Genomic DNA, 9,725 nt, shown 5'->3' with positions numbered 1-9,725 from the left:
CCTCTTCAAATATATTTCTACAGGCTTGGTGTGGAGGTTCATGCCTATAATCCCAACACTTTGGGAGGTTGAGGCAGGCAAATTATTATATGTCAGAAGTTTGAGATTAGCCTGTTCAAAATGCTGAAATGCCACTCTACCAAAAATACAAAAATTAGCTGGTCATGGTGATGCATGCCTATAATCCCAGCTACTTATGAAACTGAGGAAGGAGAATTACATGAATCCAGGAGAAGGTTTCAGTGAGCCAAGATCACACTGTAGCACTCCAGGCTGGGCAGCAGAGTGAAACTTTGTCTCAAAATAAATAAATAAGTTATTTCTGCAAGCTGGAGGAAAAAGCATGTTAGAAAAATTGGTTTTTGTTATGAAAAATAGGGGTTGCCTTCAGAATGCTGGAATTATGATGAGGGCTTCACATGAGTACCCACTGCTATGCTCCACTGAGAACAAATTTAATAGCTTTTTTTTTTTTTCAACTTGTTGATGTGATTGATAACAGCTAAATAACAGGACCTAACAAGAAAATAATTTGATTAATATCTAATCTCTAAACAACATCTAAGATATAACATTTGCAACCAACTTTTTGAATAATTTCTTTTGAATATTTTAATTAGTGTATCAAGTAGACTAGGAATAAATATGTCTCATGCTATGATAAATATGGGCCAAAAGTTAATAAATTTCAAGTAGGTTTTTTTCTTAGTGTTTTGTTTGTTTTAATGAAATGGAGGTTTATCCTGGTTTAAGAAGACAAAGGAACTTGACACAGTTTTGAAGACTTTTAACTAAAGAATTTTAATGAAAGAGAATTAAAGTCAAGTCAATACGTTAGCCTGCAACAAGAATACTAAGCATTTTTATTCTTATTCTGCCATATAATTCAGCAGGGAGAATTCCTAAACTCTGAAAATTAATTCAGGGCTGGGTATGGTAGCTCACACCTGTAATCCCACCACTATGTGAGGCCTAGGTGGGAGAATCACTTGGATCCAGGGGTTCAAACTAGCAAGGCCAACATGGTAAAACCCTATCTCTAGTAAAAAACAAAAATTTGCTGGACATGGTGGTGTGCACCTGTAGTCCCAACTAGTTTGAAGGCTGAGGCATGAGAATCACTGAACCCAAGAGGAGGTTGCAGGGAGCTGAGATCGCACCACAGGGTGACAGAGAAAGAAAGAAAAGGAGAGGAAAGGAAAGGGAAAGAAAGGAAAGGGTAAAAAAAGAAAGAAAGAGAGAAATAGAAGGAGAAATAGAAAATGAATTCATTGTTTACTTTGGTTTTGAGCTGACTCAGTATTCAGTATTTGAAAATGCTTAATTGTGGCAAATGTTAGGTTAAACTGGGTTTACCTATTTGACTTTATCGAAAGAAGTTTTCTTGTATCTCAGTAATAAGTAGGTGATTAAAGTTTGAAGCCAAGTACTGAGGCTAAACTCTTACCTAGAAGTGTGGCAGGCCAGGTTATCACTAACACAGGACTTCATGACATCTGTTTCAACACTGACTGAGTGGTGACATTAAATATTAAAAGCTGATAGAGCCAGTGCCCTTTTACAAAGGCTGGGATTAGCAAAAGCCAATCAAGAGTTTTCCTGGACCTTGAAGTGTTTCCTAACAGGACCTGTTTAGGATTAAACAAGTTTTATTGGGATTCTAAAGTAGCTCCTCAGATGTCCACAAAAAAATTTATTGGGGGTCTGAAGGAACTCCCCAAACCTCTGTCATTTAGCAAGAGACAAGATAAGGGTAACCAACCCACCACCTGGACCCATATAGATTAAGCAAATTTATTGACACCCCAGAGGAAGGTCTTCAGGACTCAGATCTTAGTTATAGATAAAAAGAAGTTAATAATTTGTGTCTTTAGATAAATGTACACTTAATATAGACATACAATCCAGAAGGTATACAAGCTCTGGAAAATTTTGTCATTTTGAGTGGGTCTGCTGATATTCTCTACACGCCTTCTCCCTCTGACTACTTACAGAAATAAAAACTCTCTTCCTCCACGGTTCATCTGCATCTCATTGGGCCACAAAAAAAAAAAAATAGCAGCCTGACCTTCACTTTGGTCAGGGAAGACAAAGGGACTTGGGACACTCTTGACATTTCAAAGAGAAGGCTGCACACCATCAAGAAAAATCTGTTGGGATGCCATCCTGCCAAGAGGCTTAGTTCTTAAGTTGATGCATATACACCTCAAAGACAACGGGGAAAAATATTAGGTATCTAAAGGCAGTGCTCTAATGAAAAGTAAGGGGAACGGTCACTTTCTTACTTGCAACAAGGAACACTCAAATTACATACTTTTAGACCTACAAAAATTTTCTGGACAAATATGAAAAAACACCTTTATACTCTAACAAGCAGCAATCTAGAACTTCTTTGATGCTGTTTTCACTAAGCATATTTGTAGTTCTGTTAATTTCCCTACTCTAACCTATCAACTTTATGTGATCTCAGTCTAAATACCAGCAGAACTTTCTGGTCATTTGAAAACAGCATAGAGGTTTTAAGGAACATCAGTAATATTCAAATTTAACAAAAAAAAAAACTGATTATAACTTAGAAATTCTGAGGAGGAAGAGTAATGAGGGGAAACTGTTCCAGCAGAAAATCAAGTGTATTTTTATAACCACTTTAATTATTTTAGCTGCATACCTTCATTCTATGGCTGAAATTGTAGACACTAACAATTCCAAATTTTGTTAAGCACGTATAGCAATGAAAAGCTCAGACATTGCTGTGGCAGTATGAAATAGTACAAAAACCCTGGAAAATTCTAGGTAAAGTACACATAAAATTAACCATACAGCTACTCCATGAGCTGAAAATGTCACTCCTTGGTGTTGGCTGAGGTACACTGAAAACAGATGTCCACTTAGAGACTTGAGCTCAACTGTTGATAGCAGCTTTATTAATAAAAGCCTCAAGCTGAAAATAACCGAGTGTTCACCAAGAGTGTACATAAACTGCAGTAAATTGATGTAAACTTCAAGTTGAATGAAAGAAGCTAGGCACACTTCAGAATATAGGTCTGTTGATATAAAGTTAAATTGATCTCTCAATTGCATGATAGAAATCATACAATTGACAGAGGAACTGCAAAGAGGGAAAGGAAACTTTAAGGGTTGAAGGAATGATTTTTATTCTTTACACTATTACATAATCTAACATGAAATAAAATATTAATTAAATTTCTTGAAACACTAGCACTCTGTTGAATTAACTACGCTTTGATTTGTTTCTACACTCTGTAGAAAAACATCTGTGTGGAACAGATTTGGAACAAATATGGAAATACACATATTTTACATCAGTAAAATCATGACATTGCACATTTTTGGAGAAAGCATTACCTAATTCAATGCTGAATGAAATATATACCTATTTAATCAGTCATGGGTATCTAAATTACTCTTTCACTAAGATGTTTTATAGATGGAGCAATTACTTTCAGGTTAATGACAGCAAATATTTAGTTAGCTCTTCATTAATGCTGATATCTGTTCTAAGTATTTCTTAAATACACTCATTTAATGCTTGTGTGCCTTAATTTATGTAGCCTTCACATCTCTTCTTGACGTAGTTTATATTAGTAAATAGTGTTTTAACTAACAAAATCACTACATAATTGATAAACCTGAGACTCAGACAGGTAAATTATTCCAGCTCAGGCTTTGTAAGTGGCACTCAGGAGTTTACCTTCCTTCTGGTGCCCACGTTCTTAGTTCAGTCCCAATCTCCTTGTTGGTGCATTTTAAGTGTTGCCATTTTAAAATACAGCAGACATCCATTGGGAACCAAAGCTTACTTGATAATTATAGTTAGAATTTTATTTGAACATCACAAAATTTTAAAAATGCTTTATTTCAGTAATTCCTAAATAAACATACATGAAGCATCAATTCCTCTCCTGGGAGGGTACATCACAGGAGAGGAATTGATGCTTCATGTATGTTTATTTAGGAATTACTGAAATGAAGTAACGAACATTTACAATTCTTATAAATGTTCTCCGCAGGACATGTATAAGACTATTCAAAGAACAGCACTCTTTGTAATAACTGAAACCAGAAAGTGTCTATTCATTTGTCCAACAATAATAGAATTAAATATACACAGCAATTTTTTTTTGTTAAAAATGCTTATTTGGGCAGCACATATACTAAAATTAGAAAGACACAGAGAAGATTAACATTGCCCCATGCCAGGAGGGTATCCAAATATGAAGCCTTTCATGTTTTTGAAAGGCTTAATCTGAGCTTTATGTGAAATGAGAACTGTATATTGTGGAATGGTGGAATGGTGGCTACTCCAGAGTGGGGTCAGGTGGAGAGATGAATATTGCTTTTCAAAAATTGTAATATTTTATCTCAATAGAAGCAATTAGTTCAGACTTATTGTAGAGCATGGAGAATATAGTTAATAAGTATGTATTGTATGCTTGGAAACTGCTAAGAGTACAATTTAAATGTTCCCAATGACAAAAGAAAGGAAAATATGTGAGGAAGTAGATCCGTGAGCTTGATTTAGTCATTTGACAATGTATACATACATGAAGACATACTTTTTTCATAATCTGAAAACCACCAAAATTATATTAAACAAAAGAAACTAGGCATAATATTTCATATTTGTATGTATTCACATTATTAAAAAATAATTACTCAGTGATTCTTGTTAAAACTTTGTAAGGAAGACTATTCAGGACCATCACCACAGGAATGAGTCTTGCAGTTGGAAGAGACATTGCTCAGCTCCAAATACAGCTGGGCAGTTGGGGATTTATACCCACGTAGCAGGGAGTAGGATTAGTAGGTGAAAATCACTTTGAGAAGAAATCACAGGTAAGGAGCATTCTGCTGAAGGCAGCCCAGGCTGATCAGACATCACATAAAAGGTGGTGAAGAATGAGGAACCCCATCAGATATTGAGGGTTGTCAAGTGTTGAGGGTGATCAGATATGGGTTTAAGGTCTTGCTAACCTGGCTTAGCAGGGTTCTTTGCCAAAACCGTGTTCAGAAACCTGACTAACGTTTGTCAAACAGAGACTCTGTGTTAGGAGTTTAAGAAAAGAAAAATTAGTGTATGATCATGAAAGTCAAGGTGTGTGTTATTTTTGAGAGAGTGAAAAGAGTGGTTTTAAATATTTCAAGGTAGTTTTGATTCAGTGTCTAAAAGGTAATGCGCAATATACAGTTCTCATTTCACATAAAGCTCAGATTAATATTTTCTCTGGAATAAAGTAATTTATGAACAGCTTTTTTTTTTAAACATTGAACTTTGAGAAACTTGATATCCATCTGTAATACATACTCTTTTGGTGTTTGAATTTTGTTATTTGAGGTAGTGGGTCTGAAACGTTTTGAAATACTGGAAAGATGAGTTTGATACAAAATACCAATTTTAACTTTCAATTTATTTGTATTATAGAAAAATTTCCTTGTAATTTTCACTTTAAACTGTAGTTTAGAGTTCTTTGTAAACTTCTAGTTTTCTGCTTTAGCTTAATGGAAATTTTATAAACTGTTGGCATGACGTTTTCATTTAAATCTCGTCAAATTAAACCCTGTGTTTCCATGTCCACAATCTGGGTAGTCGGTATTCTGAACATTGCATTTGTATTTTTCAGTTCATAGGATTAAAAGCTAACAGGCCATGGAAACAAGTAGATTGCCATTTAGAAGAATGGGAAAACAGTGAGTGTCATAGAGATAGAAAAATGACAAGGAGTTAAAGATTTTTTTTTTTTTAACCCAAGAGGTGTTATAACTAGTTGAAAGGAAACGTCAACAATTTTGATTTATGTGGACTGAAGGAAGTGAATTGCAAGTGGAGGTAAACTTGTGAAGGGTAGACAAAAAAAAAAAAAAAAAAAATCAAAGAAAGAAGTTTAAGCCTGGTTGCATATCCATTGCTTAAGTTTAAGGTAGCTTATATATCCGTTACCTGCTGTTGACAGTGACTTGCTAAGTAGGTGAAAGAGCAAGGAACTGAAGGTCTAGAATGAACTTTAAACGTTGGGTAGTTTTCCATCGAAGTGTGATTTTGTTTTTGTTTTGTTTTGTTTTGTTTTTGTTTTTTGGTATGATTTTGAAGTGTGTTTCTCATTAGATTATTTAAAATAAAGAGCAGTGTCCCTTAGTGTCAAGTTAGTATTCTGTTAAACAGCCACAAATGTAAGTGGAATCACTCTGGATATGCTATTTCTTTGCATGTTAATCATGTTGATACAACCTGTCTTGAAATTAAGTTTAAAATGAAATAGCAGTAAAATTGAGGTGAATAATGCTTTTATTAGCCAGAGAAAAGAAAACAGCATTGACACCAAAGGTAAGAAATTGAGGGATATAAGTTAACGGTATAAAGGACAGTCTGCGTAGATATTTGTAGTCAATGTTACCCGATTGCCCTGCAGGTTTGTCCAGTGGCTGTAGCAGTCCCGCTGCTGCGGTGAGCTGGCTGGGCTGACTGGCAGTGAGTGACCTAGCTGATGCTCCATTATTGATTGGGTGGATTTTGTACAGTTATCTCTGTATGAGAAGGTATACAACCCGTCCTCTACTTGCATTTCGCTACGGAGTTCTGAAGAGGGATCGGCGGGAAGCAAACTGTCATTGTTCTGCAGTATGTTGGCCTTCCGACGAGGTCGATACTTATAATTCGGGTATTTCTCTCTGTGCATGGCCTGTAGTTTCTGTGCCTCCTGGAAGAATGGCCGTTTTTCGGCTTCGGTAAGCAATTTCCACTGGTATCCCAGCCGCTTGCTGATCTCTGAGTTCCGCATTTGAGGATGTTCTACAGCCATCTTGCGCCTTTGATCACGAGACCACACAATGAAAGCGTTCATCGGTCGCTTCACTCTGTTCCGGACGCTGCCTTTACTGTTTTCTCCTGTTTCGCCCTCATACTTTAAGCTGGAGTTCTCAGTCCAAATAACGGAAGAGCTTTTCCCGGAAGCAGTGATATTGTGTTGCGCAGCTGGACTGTATTCACCACAGTTAAATACTCTCAACATTTCCGAAGCATAAGACTGCATTGTCAGAAACAAGTAGGTACTACAAAATGCAAAGATGACACAGTGGGAAACTCATTTTACTATCCCAAATTTACTTCTACCAAATTCGTTGTTACCTTAACTTTTGTAATGCAACTTATGTTTCTCCGCCCTCAACACCCTTCTCAACCCCGCCCAACCAGCCTACCTCCAACTGCTCTAACAATGTATTCATTCTTAAGCAAAACATGGTAATTCAGTAACACTGACTGCTTGCCCTGCTGATCCTCCACCCTGAAAAATGCAATATTGATTCAATCACTAAAGAATTACAGAACACAAACAGCTATAAGTTTATCATTATCAATACATGCGCATGTTATCTTTAAGAAACAGACTTTACTGAAACCTTGATTGTGTTAACCACGGACACACACATACATAACTACATATTAAATTTGCAATAATCGCTATTGCTGCTTCTTCACTTCTATTTAAACACTAATTGAAAATTCTACACACATTTTTCCCAGGCATTTAATCATGAATGTTATGCTGTTATCGATGGTAACAATTAAGTATCAGAATATTAACATATACTTACAACGATTTTATATCCAACTTCTAGGATAGCTAACATTTGACTTTTTAAAAATAAGCGGTTTAATTTAGACAAACACACGTGACCTAGAAACTCAAAACACTTTTTAGTGACCTGTTAAGATACATTTAAAAAGGGAGACAGTTTTCTCTGCACACTGTACAGTGGGTTACTTTTAAGGCATTATCTTCACTTTCAAACAACTAGCAATATAAAAAACAATGTTTTAGAAGTCTAAATTAAATTTCCATTCACAACTAATAGATTAGAGCCATCAGTTTATCATCTTTTACTTTAGTTCAACCTCCCTCAAAATTTAAAGGTCACATTTTACTAAACTAAACAATTGATTAAGTCTCCTCAATAAATCTTAAAGTCTGATGATAAATGACAACATTTATTTCATGAAATGAAAGACAAAGAAATAAATGAAATAAAAAAGAATAAAATGAAAAAAATAAATAAAATTTATTTCTTTGAATAAAATAGTCTTAATGTCATATTTGCAAAATGGGACTAACAACTATCGGTTGCATAGGACACAGAGCCTATTAATAAATAAAGTCTCACCAAGGCTCAATAAGAATGATGACAAAATTCCTAAGATAATAAAATAAAAATCCTGTAAAATATGAAAAGAGTTTATGTAACCAAATTGTGATTGGTTTGTCCAGATATGGACAATTATTATTAATGTTTGTTAATAAATGTTATGATAAATTAAAATCAGGAAAAATTTTAAAAATTAATTCTATTCATCAAAAGATAAATATGAAATCTGTAATTTGTATCTTAGTCATCTTACATTTAGTATTTATTTATTTTTTATTTATTTATTTTTTTTTTTTTTGAGACGGAGTTTCGCTCTTGTTGCCCAGGCTGGAGTGCAATGGCGCGATCTCGGCTCACCGCAACCTCCGCCTCCTGGGCTCAGGCAATTCTCCTGCCTCAGCCTCCTAAGTAGCTGGGATTACAGGCACGCGCCACCATGCCCAGCTGTTTTTTGTATTTTTAGTAGAGACGGGGTTTCACCATGTTGATCAGGATGGTCTCGATCTCTTGACCTCGTGATCCACCCGCCTCGGCCTCCCAAAGTGCTGGGATTACAGGCTTGAGCCACCGCGCCCGGCCACATTTAGTATTTAAATACAAAGTTTACTATTCCTTTTGGAATATATAGTTGGAAATATAGTTGTTTGACTCAAAACATGTATATTAATAGCAAATAAAATGCTTAACTTGCAGTCATAGACACAAACAGATTTTCTACAACTGGAAATTGCTTTAAAAATGTGAAAAAAAATACCCTTTCAAAACCTGACATGAAAATAGCAAAAACTGATATATGGCACAACATGGGTGAACCTTAAAAACATTATACTATGTGAAAAAATCACATACAAGAGCCACATACTGAATAATTCCATGAATATGAAATACGCAGGAAAGCCAAATGAATAGAGGCCAGAAGCAGATTAATGGTTGCTAAGGACTACATGAAATATGTTGTCGGGAGACACTGCTGATGGTTGCACATTTTTTATTTTTATTTTTATTTTTTTTATTTTTTTTTATTTTTTGAGACGGAGTTTCGCTCTTGTTACCCAGGCTGGAGTGCAATGGCGCGATTTCGGCTCACCGCAACCTGGTCTCAGGCAATTCTCCTGCCTCAGCCTCCTAAGCAGCTGGGATTACAGGCACGCGCCACCATGCCCAGGTAGTTTTATTGTATTTTTAGTAGAGACGGGGTTTCACCATGTTGACCAGGATGGTCTCGATCTTTCGACCTCGTGATCGACCCGCCTCGGCCTCCCAAAGTGCTGGGATTACAGGCTTGAGCCACCGCGCCCGGCGATTGCACATTTTCTTTTGGGCAATGATGGAACATGCTCTGGAACCAGAGAAAGGTGAATGTGTAGTCACCAAAGAGGCATAGAAATGAAGTCCAAATAAGGAGTTTGTTTGAAAAACAGATTCCAGAAATCATCTGACATTGCGTTCTGACCATGTACTTTGACAGACAATTAAAAAAAAAAAAATAAGAGAAAGTTAATACTCATTAGGTCACTTACAACCTGTTATCTTAATAGGTAGTCAAGGGTTATTTTAACAGTTCA

At 35.8% G+C, this 9,725-nt stretch overlaps 1 protein-coding gene and 1 non-coding gene across 2 annotated transcripts; one reads left to right on the top strand and one right to left on the bottom strand.

Moving 5' to 3' along the window:
• Positions 1 to 4,151: 4,151 nt before the first annotated feature.
• On the top strand, positions 4,152 to 4,255 carry LOC141583096 (U6 spliceosomal RNA). The gene has a single exon (XR_012515848.1). It is a non-coding gene; the product is annotated as a U6 spliceosomal RNA (small nuclear RNA).
• A 2,110-nt stretch (positions 4,256 to 6,365) lies between these two features.
• On the bottom strand, positions 6,366 to 7,049 carry SRY (sex determining region Y). Its single transcript, XM_074392423.1, has one exon. The coding sequence runs from the start codon at positions 7,047 to 7,049 to the stop codon at positions 6,366 to 6,368; it is 684 nt and encodes a 227-aa protein (XP_074248524.1).
• Positions 7,050 to 9,725: the final 2,676 nt, after the last annotated feature.

This window comes from Saimiri boliviensis, chromosome Y, assembly GCF_048565385.1.
Source record: "Saimiri boliviensis isolate mSaiBol1 chromosome Y, mSaiBol1.pri, whole genome shotgun sequence".
NCBI lineage: Eukaryota > Metazoa > Chordata > Mammalia > Primates > Cebidae > Saimiri > Saimiri boliviensis.
This window is presented reverse-complemented; position numbering and strand designations above follow the sequence as displayed.